General features: G+C 35.5%; 1 protein-coding gene across 1 annotated transcript in view; it reads left to right on the top strand.

Annotated features, from left to right (window-relative positions):
* KCNT2 (potassium sodium-activated channel subfamily T member 2) overlaps positions 1-16410 on the top strand; it is a 168210-nt gene that overhangs the window by 73550 nt on the left and 78250 nt on the right. The window contains exons 10-13 of the mRNA XM_075508151.1: positions 7370-7550; positions 9814-9978; positions 11559-11695; positions 16262-16325. Of these exons, the coding sequence (XP_075364266.1) occupies positions 7370-7550; positions 9814-9978; positions 11559-11695; positions 16262-16325 (547 nt within the window). The remainder of the gene's footprint in view (positions 1-7369; positions 7551-9813; positions 9979-11558; positions 11696-16261; positions 16326-16410) is intronic.

Below are 16410 nucleotides of genomic sequence, written 5' to 3'. Positions count from 1 at the left end.
CCTGAATAGTTACTGACTCCTTGTGTGAGCAGTCCAAAACTTCAGACTCCAGCAGGCTCTTAGCTGCAACGGTATTGACGCACTGAACTTGGAATGCCAAGGTTTACTTTTTTTACCATCAGAGCTCTGGGGCAGACTGAAAGCATACAAAAATACAGATAGTTCTGTGGACCTACAGCCTGAATTGCGCACAGACCTTTATATGGAAATACACTGAGCTGAATGCTGCCCACAATGGGACTCTACTTTGCAGTCTCAATGACCAGAGTTGTTTTATTGCAGCTCCACTTCTCATTTCACAAAATGCAGCAGCAGGAGTAGAAAGGTCCTCGCTCAGTTTCAACAACTATTTATATACAGTTGGTCATTTCATAATATCCTATTCTGCTTAACAAGATGTTCTGCAGTTTCGGGAAGTCACATGGCTTACTAGTGGAAGTTTATTTTTGTAAGTTGAGCTTTTGCAACCATTAGCTGCATATAATGTACTGATCTTTGGGGAAGGAAAATGCTTATATTAGACACTATGGGTAAGCAAAAATGATATTATCAAACACCATCATTTAAGATAAAGATACAATTGGAATACAGAAAAAGGTGGCCTTTCCAGCTGAAGAGAAATTCCGAATTCATTTCTGACACGGTGGGATTGCTGTGTAGTGATAGAGTTCTGCACCCCTACCTCAGCTTGTATTCAAAGTCCCACAGAACTGAAGAGCTTGATTCAAAGCCTGTCGAAGTAATCCGAGTCTTTCCCTTCACTACTGTGATTCTGAAAAAAAGGGAGAGTGTTGTATGAAAACATATGCCAGTCTCTGAAAAGAAAATAATATGGAAAAATAGAAAGATTTACACTGGACTGTCGGATGAAGTGGCATTAGAGTTTCAAAAATATCTGAGATACCTGTTACAACATTAATTTTGTTCTTGAATATTAAGAAGCCACAGTGTCCAACAACATCTTTTTCTTTGTCTAGTCAGTGAATACATTTCAGCATGATCTACTGCATTTGTAGGATCATTTGTTACCGCCTAAGAACACCAAGTATATTTCTCTACTGACTTACTTTAAAGACAGCATAACAACCTTCACCTTTTTTCCAATCAGCATTTCTCCCTCATTCCTTTCACTGTCTTGTATGCAATTAATCGTTTCTATGTCCTGGAATTCAGTTATTCCCACAGCTTTAAAACCTTCTATATGGAATGAAAAGTGCAAATTGGAACTTCTCATTGTAATTCTTAAATTTGATATATTATACGTGACATATTGTACCAGATTCTGTCATTTGAACATTTTGGAAATTTCACATCTACTTAAACTAGTCTTTTTTTTTTTTTTTTTCCCTATTTTAATGCTGTTTATGGAAAATTACTTTTCAGAAAATAAATGTTTAGGAAAAAAACAGGTTTTATAAAAGACCTGAGAAAGCATCACAGGGCTTGGAAAAAACTGAAGCATTTGTTTTTCAGCAACTTAAAACCTCAGCGTCAGGGTGTTCGGACAGGATAGACATCTTATTATTGGTCAGAGTATTTTCTGATTGTCTCTTCACTCATTTACTTGCTGCAGTTTCTGCTCATCCCTTGTTCTTTTTCTTTGCCTCCTCTTCATTATTTACACAAGAGTCAGAGGTTCTGTCAGAAAGCATTAGTTTTTTAGGTCATGGGTAGGGTGGTTAGCAACACCTTCACCTTTTGTAGGACCAGACTGCACAGCTCAGTAGTGTCTCATAGGAAAAAGATAATTAAAATTCAGAGGACATGTATTATCATTCAGAAGTAAACATACAATATTTCCATATGTATCCGATAACGGTGAATGAAAAAAATGCCACTTTAATGTCACTCCAGTTATATCAGCATTCAACGCAGAGGTTTGTGAAGTATAAATTGAACATTTAATGATTCTATGTATACTAATTCTACAAGCACTGAGAACTGCTTTTCCAATAATGTCTAATTTTAAAATATAGGACAAAACTGCATCTGGCTCTACATCAGTGCCCTAGAGAAGACAGAACACCCCGCAGAGACAACTTCCAGTATGAAAAAAAATTTGCCTCTGTACAAAGCAGGGCATTCTCCAGATACAACATTAGTCCTAACATCATTTTCATTTCAAGGACTTAAGACTGGCACCAGCTTAATATTAACATCTTTGGCAAGTAGTGAGCACCTTTTGCCAATTTCAGGCAAAACCTCTATGCATTTGTCAGGCTTCTAAAAGATATTACATGCCTCCCAGAGTGAGACTGAAGTATGAACTGTTCTATAACCAGATTTTATTTTGGTGTAAAGATTGAGGAAGTTTCTTTAAACATCTTGGGTGAACTCTTCCAAATCTTAATTTCCTTAAGCAGATAGTTACAGCCACTATAGTGGTAAAATATGTCTCAAATGCCTGCCCATGTATTTCCTGGAAAGTTAACATGGTCGTCTTCTTCGGTATTTCACCGTATTTTAATTTTACCCATAGATATTTGCTACAGTTGATGGTCTATCAACAATTTTGCTGACTGATGGTTCATTCCAATTCTTCTCATAAAGAAAAAAAAAATCTGTGACAGTAGCATCAGAAAATTTTAAAATAATACAAACAGCAATTGGCAGTACAGAACAATCAAATAATCGTAATTTAATTTGTAATTTGTTCTAACATCACTGTTCTGTGGTAGGATATGTAGAACCTTTAAAGAGTTTTGGGTGTGAGGAACTACTGGGAACACTTACTTAATATGCAGAATTACTATATTTCTGAGTTATTTCAGATGTAACTTCTGTAGTATATAAGCACTGAGCCTATATCACAGAATCTCAGTGAACCCAATAAAATTAATCCCCATTGATTTCAACATGTTTATTAGCTAGTCCCTGTAGCTAGCTACTTAAAACACAGAAAAGTAATTATAGAAGTTGAAGCTGAAAGTTAAAGTCCAAAGAAAACAATGATGTTAGTTGCTACCTAATCCTGACAACACCTAAGCATCTCTAACTTTTGGCTTCAGCCTCTGGTGCGTTATTTTAGACCTCAAGAGGTTGTACCTGTAAACAATAATTTTCTCTGAAAGTAAAAATAAAAATGTAGAAATCAGACATATTTGGCAACACTGACAATTGAAAATACAAACCGATATAAAATAGATTATAAACGATTATAAATAAGGATAGTTAATGCACAGTAATGCAAATCACTATCCAAATGGTTCTTGTTATGTCCATTTCTATGACATGCTACTGCAGCATGACAAACATATGACTTAATCTCAGGGGTTATTTCACTCTACAGTATTTATTTCTGTACTGCATGTGGAGATAGGTTATTTACAAATAGTTAGTTTTGGCACATAAAATACTCAAGCAAACAAAGATTCCTGTAATTAGAAAGAAAACTTCCAGTAAAAGGAAGATTGAACTCTCAAAAGTTCAAATGATACCTAAACTAAACATGACTAATCTTCAGAGATTACATGTTACTATCTTTACTTTTTGTTTTTCAAGTGCAGTGGTAGTAGTGGTTAAAATCACACTTCTGTTCTCCATAAGTTTGTAATAAATTTTCTGATACTACTTTTGCTTTAGCAGACCCATGGTTTCAGTTTCTGTGGGGGTTTTTTGGTAATATTAAATCTCCTCTCCATTAAACCAATTTTGTTTTGTTGTAACTGTTCACTTAGATCCACTATGAAAAGACAGCCTTGCTGAATTTACAGGAAACCTAAAATTGGTATAGAAAGTGCTGCCTTGGGTCCTATATTTTAATTAGGCATTTTCTGTGTATTAATTATTACATTTATTTTCTCCACAAGAACAAGTTGGTGTGAGCATTGCCTTTGCTGAACATTCCTTTTCTGCGTGAAATCATTATGTTTGTCCAGGGATGACCAAGTAAATTATTGTTTCTTCATGGGATGAAAGAGGAGGAGGAAGCAAACAAGAACAAGGAGATAAAAATACCACCATAAAATATCAAAACAGCCAAAAGATGAAGTCCAAGTTACTGCATATTTCATTATGTCAGGAAATACGAGAAAGCAGACAAGAACATATGCTGTCTGTATCGGTACATGTAGTATTTATACATCTTTTAAAAATAATGCTTACCACTTAATTTACAAGAAAAAAAGAAGCTGATACTACTATTCATATAAAGAATTAGGTTATATTGAAAGATGTCAGTTAAGTTGTGGGGAATGGAGTGACTAATCCATGTGGACTTGGCTTCATGGACAGCCAATAAATTTCCACTGCGCTCTATGCAGTGTAATCAGGTAGCCTAAATAGACAGGAACATGCTATAGATGCTGAGTAACATTTCTTTAGAGACACCGGTGGTGAGATTAAAGTATAATATTCTCAGGGAAGGAGTAAAAGAGGTAAAATTTCATTTGGTAATTAGAATCCCATAAAGTTGTCTCTTGAAAGTCAGGTTTTTCTGCAGTTTTATGGTCTCTGGCTCTAGTAAAAACAAAAGGCAGAGCAGCAAAACACCCAGTAAAATTAAGACTTGGTAACCTAATTTTGGAGTTATCATTCCTTTGTTTTCAGAGTTAGGGCTTCAAGTACAATTTGGTAGAACTGCAAATGAGGTGCAAGTAATTTTGGGGAAAGAAATTAATTTGTTCAACAAGTTGTTAGAAGAGTTTAATTTCTGCTTCAGCAAAGAAGAAATAGCTCCCATGTCTTACTGACTTTTATATTGTTAACTGAATGTGAGAAGCTCTGGCTTATGCCCACTGAGTTCAATGAGCAACAGCTTGAATCCACAACATTTTGGATGAGGCACAAAATTATTTTGATGGCTTCAAGGAATAGAAATATATAGGACTATAAGAGAATACAGCTGATAAAATGAAATCTTGGTCTCACTAAATTCAATGGGAATTTTACTGTTCACTTAGAAAAGGCTGAAATGGTTCACGATATATTAACTTATTTCAGTTAAGCTAAAGTATGATTGGGGGGGCTGGTTATGGAAAGTTCATGAATAATAGTAAAGAAAATATCTCCTTCATCAAGACTTGAGTTTTCCCACCGGCAAACTATTAAAATTGATTTTAAGGTTTTACAAAAAGAACAAAAAGTGAAGAAACAATTCTCATTCCTTGAAAATGTAAAAAAACCCTAGGGTATCAATTTTTTTTTTACATTTTAATCCATTCTGTCAGATACAAAGGGTAAGGCTGATCCTGTTGCATATACAAACACCAAGCAATTTCACAGGCACCAGCAGCAGAAAAAATACGTTTCTACCAATGATAAGATCATGCATTATGCTTCAATACAAACCCATCTGCAGATATTTAACACACTTAGTGGAGTGGTGTAACAGTCCTGTTACATGGGAGCCATATCACAGGCTCAGTGTAATTGCTGCTTTCCTGGCCCTTGTGACCTTAATTCCTGAAGTCAAGGTTATATATTTTACAGATGTACCCACAAAAGAGAACTAAAGAGAAGAAAATGCACCAGGGTGATCAGGAATAATGAAAATGAAGAATTAAAAATCCACCAACATTGTGCTTTTAAAATTATGTATAACTTATGTGAATAACAATATTAAACTAGCTTCTTTTTCCATACTTGGATACCTCTGCAGTATACTCCATTATTTCAAATTAACACTGGAAAAGGATTTAGCTGAAAAACTTCCTTGTCTGAGGCCAAAAGAAAGCTTCATTAGAATAATTCCTTACAGTCCTTCTTTAATATTTTCAGGGACAAAAATATAATTATCCTTTTTGTCAAAAAAAAAAAAAAAAAGAAAAAAAGGAAAAAAAAGAAATAAAAATAAAAACTTGGAACATAGTGAAATTGTGGAAGATCTAGATTACAACTCCAGTGAAAAATGTGGGACAAATTGGGTGGGAATATAAAAGTATCAGTTCTGCCTGAAGTATGAAACTTACGCAAAAAACAGGGAAAAAAATCCCACCCTCTTTAGAACATTTTGAGATGTGTGAAAACTACAAATGCTAGAACTGTGAAAAGGAAACTGGGAATTTGATCCATATGTTCTGGAAATGCCACTGCCCACAGCTAAATTATTTTTGGAGAACAGAACAGAGAACAGAAGAACAACTGCTAAAGCTGTTATAAACACAGGGTCTCCCTGGTGATGCAAAGATCTTACCATGGCAGATATTAATGAGTGACTATTACCATCTGGATACCACATATGAAGAAATCAGCTTTGGTATGTTCTAGAATAATTACTAAGTAATACAATATTATTTATCAATTAACTCTCTAATTCCCTGAGGAGAAATAATTCTGCTAACTCCAACGGGAAAAAACACTGTTCGGCATGGTTCACACATTGATTTTCTTCATATAGGTGGATATAATTTAAAAGCCTGAATTGATCTAAGTAATTCTACTGTATTAGGGAAAGCTCATATTTTAAGCTGGGGAAGCTCTTTATCATAGTATATTTTTTTCCCAAAGTGAATTTTTTTTAGAATCTGCAACATATGAAACAACAGTAAGACCTGTGGACAGATTCTGCTACTGCTTCTCAAAACCAAAAACACATCATGCTGATTACAAGAGAAATAATTACCGATTAACCTGGGCTACCATTTACTTGTTCACAGGAATGTGTGACTGGAAGGAATGAACTTCACTTGTTCTGCTATCAAAAACAACCAAGCCTTTTATTTCTATTCTGTACTTTTAGTAAGCAGAATCTTCATACCAGTTGGCATCTTCCACTTTCTAGCTGAAGGCTGACCCTGGACACTTACTCCTCTGACAATTCGATAGCCTGCGATTCTCACATTCAGTTTATTCTAGACAGTCAGTACCCATTTGTACCAACATTATCCTTCTAGTACGCAATATATACTCTCATAACTAGTTCATGCTAGTAACTCTTGCCACAGAAAGGGATAGAGACCACCATAAAGAGTAATAGATTTAAAGAAAGCAGTATGTACATTTTCTTGTCCATACCAGCAAACTCTCCCTGAAGAAGTTAAAAGATGTTTATAAAAAATTCTAAATGGTGGCAACTACATACCATCTGTTTTGTTCTGGTTTAGAAAGGAATTGCATCAATCCATGATGTTCTATATACCACTCCTCCCTCACAACAGCCACTAAGCAAAACCTAGCAACAAAGTTGCGACTCTCATATTGAAATAATAAAAAAATGAGGTTTTTGTATGACAAATGACATTTGAAAATTATATTAACAACACACTTTTGGTTTGATACTAATTTTTACTCTTCTCTGAAAAAATGTCTTTGCTAAGCAATTTATGAATTCTGAAAATAAATAGTTCTCTGCACATATAATCATCAAACTTGAACTGACCCTAAGTACAGTTTTTATTTTTCGTGTCTTTATTCATTCTTTTCTACATAGTATTTGTGGAATTCAGCATCTGGAACGAGCAGGAAACAGGTTGACTCTCTTTGACTCCCTTTATTTCTGCATAGTGACATTTTCCACTGTGGGCTTTGGGGATGTTACACCCAAGATATGGCCTTCAAAGCTGCTTGTTGTCATTATGATCTGTGTTGCTCTTGTGGTGTTGCCCATACAGGTAAATGTGGATTTTTCTTCTCTTTAGAATTGTTTTTAAAACAAAAGAATAATAACTGAAATAATTTATTGTTACTGTTATTATTGCATAGAAAATGTCAGAAAAAATAACCATCTTCTATACCTCCTATTCTGTTTTTTTTTTTCCTTCCTTTTTCATTTGTCCGTTCTCCTATAGTCTAGTTTTATACTAAAAAACAGACCACTAATAACAGTTTTCAAGTGCTGGTGAAAGCTTTCTGTTCCTGTCATGTACCACAGAGCCCTTCCTTCATGCTGAGATACGGGTTTGTTATTAATGGAGCAGTTTAAAAAGAAAAACAAATCAAAACAAAACCACCAAAAAAACCCCCAAACCAAAACAGTATCCAGCACTTTCTTTATGAGTATAGCATTTCCTCTGCAGGCTCTCCCTGTTTCTAATCTTGGCTCTCTCTACTTCCTCTCTTACTTTCACAGCTCAGTGCTAACTTGAAAAAAATCTCATTAAATCTGCAACTCAAGCAAATTGGGTTCACAGCTGTTTATGTCGGGTACACACACACAGAGTCAACAGCACAGTTCGGAATTTTTGATGCCTACTTAAATTTAGGACTTCTAACAGTTTCAACAGGAAAAGGCTGATTTATGAAAATCCAAGTATTTCAAGGAGTCAATCAGTTTCATTAAATTTGTACCAAACATTTCCCAGCTCATTAGGTAAGGCTTGATGACAGAAACCCTGCGATTACATGGGAAGCCCTGCCAAGATGTTAACTGTTCCACACTTGGTGATCACCCAGACCTCATGCCACAAAAAGGGAACGTGGGGAGACATTGTGCATGCCTATCAAAGCTTATAGTAGACCTGCTAGACCATGAAGCTCCAAAGTTTCTCACACAGCCATGTTTTCCAGACTCTGCTGCTTTGACAGTGAAGTAAAGCTCACTATGAGCAGACAACACAGAAACCTTGGGAGGTTGGAAGCTCAAGCTTTCAGCATTAATTTTCTTGAAATTATTTGAACATTTTAATGATACCTAAATATTTAATGTCTGCATACACAGACATATGCACTAACACAATTATATTCTCACTCAGTGGAAATTTAGTAAAATATATATTCTATTGAAAACTAAAATATGCTTTGTTTAAGAATTTTGAAATTTCCTAGGAAATAGAAATTTCATCTTTCAGGTAGTTCTGATATACACTTCAGGCATAAGAGCTCTGCATTACCAGTAAATAACCTGGAAATCTACTGCCCTTTCACATAAATTTACCTATTATTAGTTACTTTATTTTATAGCTCGGTAGTGATAATGTAGTGAAAATGTAGTTTTCCATACAAAGAACGTGGGGGGCATTCTCTCCTGAGCTTTTGTCCTGCTATGATATTATTATTATTCATTATTATTCATTATTATAATATTGTTCATATTATTATTTATTCTCAGTTATTATTCACAATTCAGTCTCTCCATCAGTTGAATGTGGATGAGAAACAGCTATCACACAGATATATAGTTAAATTGAGCTCAGTATTAAATGCATGTTACTTACAAGAAGCTTTGAAATGCTGTTTGTATGTTTTATTACAGATTGTTACAATGGCACTGACTGTTACAGTATTCTCTTTAGTCTAATGGATTTAGACCAGTAGAGCGAAGTTTACTGTTAGCCTAAATATATTGTTCAGCTGGCAAAGGCAAATTTGCTGTATTAACAGCTGCTGTGTATTTAAATTGTATCTAAATTTATAAGACAGATAAGAAAGTATACAGAAGGTCACCGTCAGAACATTATAAAATCTCTGAGAAGAGTTATTGCCCAAACTAAGTAAAATGGTGCTTCTATCCGAGTATCTATACTCACACTATACACTTAAGTGTGTGAAAATTTAACCTTTCATTTGAGGGAAGCATTTATGTCACATGGCACTGGAAAAAAAGAGCTCAAAGGTATAAAATACATAAAGGAAATAAGGTACAGCCTTCATTCTTTTCTAAAATCTTGAGATTTACTGTAATCTCATGGTATATTAATGGATTTACCCTGCTGTTTGTGTGTGGTAGAGACTGGCTCTACTACCATGTTTTTCAGTCACCCTATTATTCATCTTACCCGCTTACTAGAGAACTTTTTACTAAGAAAAAGGCATTGTGGGCTAAGGGCACCTTTTCACAGAGGCATGAGATGAACGATGCAATATTGTTAAGTCATGATACAGTCGTACTGCACATCTGCTTGTCTATATTTCACTGACAATTGGCATCTCTTGCAGTTTGAACAGCTGGCATATTTGTGGATGGAGAGACAAAAGTCTGGTGGTAACTACAGTCGACATAGAGCTCAGACAGAAAAACACGTTGTGCTATGTGTTAGCTCCCTGAAGATTGACTTACTTATGGATTTCTTAAATGAATTCTATGCTCATCCCAGATTGCAGGTATTTACAGTGGAAAAAAAAAGAAAATAAACTCAAAACACTGATTTTTTGCAGACAGCCTTCTGAAATGGTCTTCAAATTGTAAAACTGAATTTGGGAATAGCTGACTGCATTGGGAATCTATAATTGCAGTAAGAAGCTGAGATACAGTATGGTGACATTCATTTTAAATTGAGGTAAATAGACTAAACAGATAGAATTCTTGTTGAATTATGCCAGTCCTTTTAGAAGCAGATATTTCCACACAAATTCCTTATATTCTACCCCAAAACAGAAAATAAGTGAAAACTACTCAAATTATTTTTTCCTGTTGTTTTGGGACTGGATCCAAAACTCCTCACAAGTCAAAGTGTCTTTTAGTTTTTGCATTTTGCTTTGGTTTTTTTGCCAGTGTTAGGAAGATTAAATCCTTTTGGAATTGTTGAAATTAAGAAATAAATAGACGTACTTTAAAGGAAAAAGACTTTGAAAGATTACACACAAGATATTTTCTTAGTGTACACGTATTCCCTAGCTAATGCAAACAGATGTTGTATGACTTGTTTTGATCATATAAAAGCTTATTTATATGAAATAGCAATTTGGATTCATTATCATTAGCTTTGCTACAGACCATTTCTTTTACTAAATCTTTTCTGTGTCTTTTACTAAATTACCTGTGGTACCATGCTTCATTAACTAGTGCAAAAAAAAAAAAAAATCACAAAAATACAATCCTCAAATTGCTGAGCAGCAATTTGACAAATCCCAAATCCAAAATATTCCCCAAAATAATTAGCTAGTAAGGGGCATAAGCAAATGCACAAAGAAATCCAGTTCTTCATAGACGCAAACACAAATTGAAATCCGAAATTTAGTTAATTAGCCTGAAGAATAAGTCAGGCTCTGTGATACACTGGAGACAAAGAACAGAAGTCCTAATACTACTTATGTAGCCTAAAAAAGCTTATATACATTCCCTTCACAGTTGCAATGGGAAGCTGGAGGATACAGATGATGCACTGGATCCAATGCACTAAGCTTTCTGCAAAAGTCTGTGTGTGCTAAGGAAGACTTCTGTGACAAGCCTGTCCTAAGCTCCCAGTCTCTCCTCTCACATTCCATTTATCTCTCCTTTTCATATGTACACACATGTATACTTCAGAGCAACCTTACTTTTCCTAACAAGGACTGTCTCTAGCACAGGAAACAGATTGGATCTGCCCATTAATGTAGAGGAAAAAATTGGGGGGAAGACAATTCCATTTCGATTGTTGAAAACTTCCTACATTTTCCACCTAAAAGGACAGAAATGTAAATTGTCTCTAAAAAAAATTATGCTTATATGGAAACAAAAATGTTTCTAAATGGACTTTAGTTGCAACCCTGGAGTCTTTTGCAAACAGTTGACAACTGTCCAGCCATTTTTATTAAAGAATTCAATATTTTAAACACATCTATTCAAATAACTTTTGTCAATGAAATTTGAGAATTATCAGAGACATTTTTGACATCCTGAGTCTCTGTTGACTCATTCTCTAGCAATAATAAATGATAACATAAAAAAATAACTTGACTATTCCCTCTTATGTTTTTGACAGGACTATTATGTCGTTATTTTGTGTCCTACTGAGATGGATGCTCAGGTCCGAAGGGTGTTACAAATCCCAATGTGGTCCCAAAGAGTTATCTATCTGCAAGGCTCAGCACTAAAAGATCAAGATCTGTTGAGAGCTAAGTAGGCAAATATTGACCAATATTGTTTTTTACTTTTGTTTCACTCATACTGTTTGATAAGTAAGTTTGACAAACAACAAAAGCTGTGCTAGAAGGAAAGCATGTGTATTTAGAAAGCAAGGCTCTTTGATATAATTTGTTTTTCTTACTATCTGAAATTTTTCAAGGAACAAATATTTGTAAGCTCTTTCATTTGACCAAATTTTTCTTCCCTGTCTTTTCTGTCTCAGTTTTTAAAGGTATTGAAACAGAGTGCCTGTGATTTCTTCTGAAAAAGCAGCACAGAAAATTCCAAAACTGCCAGTAATGCTAGAATTTTTTTCTGTTCCTTGAGTAAATATGGTGAATATGGTAGTAGTTCTCCTGACCAACTGAAGGGGAAAAAAGCAAACAGAAATAATTATCACCCTTTGAACCCATTGCACTGTTTTGTTTTCTTCCAAAGTTCAGACTGGTAGTATAAGCAACTACTCGACTATACATACATATACCCCTCTTTCAGGGCCTTCCTCTTACCGCGTACTTCCAGCACTTCTAAAAAATCCTCTCTGCCAGTTAATAGTGAATGACATTAATCAAAACACATCAGTCAAACACAGTTCCTCCCCCCCCCCCCCTTGCTCAATCACTTGAAGGTGTGAAGGAATTCACAGTGGAATTCACGTAGGAAGATCGTCTCTTTAAACTCTCCAAAGAGAGAGAAAGGTGATTCTTAGCAAATAACTGATTTAACTTATCTGCATTGCTCTTAGGAAGAACTTATTTAGCAGCTAATACAGATGTCTAAAATTAAGCCAATACCTGTCTGAGTATTTGTGTTATTCAGCCTTCTTTACCCTAGGGGAGTTATTTCCAAGAATCTAATCTGTGCAAAGTCTAGTAAGCAGTATTATCTTCTCAGATTTCTGCCACTGAAAAAACAACTACTTCTGTTTAAAATTTGAAAATACAAGAAGCTTTTTTCAGGATTGGAATTTTCTTTTAGAGAGAGGTTCCTTTCTTTGCTTTCTTGCTGATTTCAAGAAGGAATTCATGTGGGGATTTAGCTGGCATTTGTTCTACACATTAGGAGAAGAAAAATTAGGCTATTCCCTAAAGATAATCTTGAATTTCACTTATAATAACCTGGAGGTAGTTAACTGTGGAACTGTGCTTTTTCCTGCAGAACATGTAATTGAATGTACCTGTCATAGAATAATTTTCAACCTCTCTGGAGGGAAGAAGAGTAGTGGGAATTTAATAGAACATTTAATATGAAATATAACCCAGTACCTAAGATGTTTGCTGTATTTCTTTTTAATGAGAACATAATGTACTGAGAAGATAACAAGGCACATGGTAAACTTCTTCTAATAAATAAAGTAATGGTTACCAACAACAACAACAAAATAATCAAGAAGTGTCTCATTATCAAAATTTATACATACATTATACGTGAAATGCAATGTCAAAATAACATGATAAAGGTCACACCAAAAAGTAAAGGAATACCAAAAGTTGGCTGACTGCATAAGTAGTAAATAGTCAGTTAACTAAAGTCTGTATTTTTCTTTATATGCCCTAGTACCCAATTTGACTTTACAAAAATTATATTCGTTCTTGCTTCCTACCTTTGAGAGCTTCACTTTGCAAATTTTTGGTATTCTCTGAACAGTGTTCATGTGCCCAGCTTTAACAAAAACCAGAACAAATTCTGTCATGAGGCATCACACTGATACGTATATTGTTCATCAGCATGACTGGAAACTTCATAGCTACTTCAACATCTGAAACAACACACTAACTGATCAAAACAGCTCTAATTCTCCATGCAGACTAGCACTAGAAAGTGAATAACACTACCATGCTTGATTTTTTCCCCCTACAGCTTTCTCCCATGTTCTGTCATGTTCTCAAATATTTTTTCTCTCTCCTTCCACTTTCTTTAGTGAACCATCACAAATTGTAATCCTCTTCATGTCCGATCTTTTTCTTTACCTTATGCTTTTTCCTTTCACAAATGTCTCTTCAATATATAAAGCCCCTTTAAATTTCTGCCATCCTCAAGCAGTGGAACTATTGGTGTTTTTGTCTCAGATTCAGTTTTTTGGCATATAAAAATGGTGTAACTGACAAAGCTTTTTCAGTTGTTATGACATTAATAACACTTCTCTCATAAGGATACTCTGGGTTCTAATAAATGTTTTTAACATAGATGCTATTAGTGTCTCTGTTGTCTAAATTCATGACATTCATAGATGTTCATCTCAGGTTATTATCCTTGTCATCTGTGGCTGAAGTGATTCAAGAAGTTACAAAAAACATTAGGGAAAGAGGTGAATATGTTCACATGAGGTTTCATTTCCTTATGAAATCATCTATATATACTGTCAATCCCAGTTACCTCATCAGCTCTCATTGAAATCTCGTCTAATTTCACTGAATTTTTTTTCCTACAACCTTGTTAAAGACCTTATCTTCCCAATTCTGTTCCCATGCTTAGCTGAAACTACTCATACAGCTCCTGTGATTTCTTCCTAATAGCACTCAGAAGTCACCTCCTGTCCTCACTTCTTCTCCACATCAGCTGCATTTGACATTACTATTTTGGATATATAGATTTGCCTTTGTTACAATGATTTTTCCATTTCAAGTACTTTAATCTTTTGAGGCTTCCCCTGTTTTCCTACTGCTAGGTGTCTATGAGGAATCTACAATGACCTGACTTTATCCTTCTCTTTTCTTTATACTTTTTCTGAATGATCTCACACAAAACACACAAATATAATCACTATTTCTATAGTCAAAACCTGAAACGTTGGCCAAGCTATCTTGACATCTCATTAGGGATATCTAATTCATCAAGTTTAGTTGCAGACAGTTGTAAATAGATCTTAATTTTTGCTAACAAAATAAAACCAGTATCCTACTGTGGACCATAAGCTTGGAATCATATCGTAGAGCATCCTACGTAGACTGAGCCTGCATCTTGCAAGTGTTTTCTCACACAAGCTCTCATTTTTGTCCCACTTAAAACTATATTTGTGTTCTTGACATATATCATGTCAACTCCCTGAACCCTTGTTTCAGAACGCTCTGGAAATATTATTTATGTAGTACATCACTTTGCCTCATTGCAGTCCTTCCCTGGCTTGCCCTTCTTTATTGCATCAAGGAGTGACCCCTTATTCTTACTTAGCCTGCAAATCCCAGTTCTTACTGAGAGGTAATGTTCTGATAAGTCTATATTGCTATTCTCTTTCACACATACAACAGATTAACATACAAGTCCCATTGTGACTTCACCCATCCTGTACCTTCAATCTAGGATGAATTTCTCCAAAACATCTGTAAAGTAATCCCAGTATTCTTCATCGCATCCTCTCTTCAGTCAGTTCACTGCTCTGATATCTAGTAAGACCACTGCCTACCATGATAATTTTTATATTCAGGTATAGTCACACTGTTTCTTCCTGTTTCCCATGTTTGCATATATTTTTGTTGTCCATTGTCATGTCACTTAGAGCTTATATGGCAAGGACTGTCTTTTTGTTCTGTGTTTGTACAGTACCTAAAAGAATGGGCTCTCAGTCTAAGCCTAAGGTCCCAATGGCCTAAACTATTACTAACAACCACCAATTCAATTTTCTAGCAGCAGAGAAACCAAAGATTTAGGAATCTCAGGTCCCATTCCAGACTCCAGAATGGAGTTGCTGTAATGAGCAGTGAATTGCCTGTTCATTTTCCCCAGCTTCTGTCTCACTTTTCCCCTTCCCAGGAAACCCATTCTGATCATCCTATTTCTCTTTGCCCAGAAAGTCCTGTCTTCCCAAGGAAGTCAACCAAGTCCCTATTTCTTTACTTCCGTGTACCAGTAAGTGAAGTAGGATTCACTGGAGAAGGATATCAAAATCTGAGGCAAAAGAGGAAAAGCAAACTTTGATGAAACCTTCAGTCAGACAGTTTTTCTCCACACTTCCACCACCACTCTTTATTACATGACCAGTTGTACCCACTAGAGAACAATTAGGCATTAAAAGTTCTCAAAGAGACCATGAACTGAAAACAGTTAACTCATTTAATGCCTACATACACAGAAATGTTTGTTATTTATCCCTAACGCATTATTCTACTACATCTACCCATCTTTCTGCTATCACTAGGCAAGACAAGTCTATATAAAGTTATCTGCCCCCTCTCATTCATTCTTATCAATAGTAACTTGTACATGCCATACCCTTACGCACTATGCAGACTGGTGCTATTCATTCACCTTTTGTACTCACGGCAGATAAATATTTATTTTGCAAATTAAGTGTGTTTGAGGCCACCCTGCTTTTATTACTTTGGCACAGCTTCTACTGGCACCAGGGAAAGAAAGTTTCCCAGAACGTAGTCGGGAAGTACTGGTACACCGTGAGTTAGTGCACAAGGTGACTGCTGCTGACATTCAGATAATGCATGAGAACAGGTAGACTAAACTTTCTCTGTATTCTGTTTCTGTAAGCCTACAAGACTATGAACTGTGAAACACAAGTCCACGTAAGTATTTTGTTGATATGTAACGGGTTTGTCTCCCCTATTCTAGAATGGATGATGCTGAAGCCTGTTTCATTCTGAGTAGCCGCTGCGAGGTGGACCGGACAGCAGCTGTAAGTTTTGAAGAAATAAGTAAGAATGAATGTGCGTGCTGTTTATACTGTTACTGCCCTTATTCCCTCCCAGGGACTGAGACGA

The sequence above is a fragment of the Mycteria americana genome, chromosome 7 (genome assembly GCF_035582795.1).
Source record: "Mycteria americana isolate JAX WOST 10 ecotype Jacksonville Zoo and Gardens chromosome 7, USCA_MyAme_1.0, whole genome shotgun sequence".
NCBI lineage: Eukaryota > Metazoa > Chordata > Aves > Ciconiiformes > Ciconiidae > Mycteria > Mycteria americana.
This window is presented reverse-complemented; position numbering and strand designations above follow the sequence as displayed.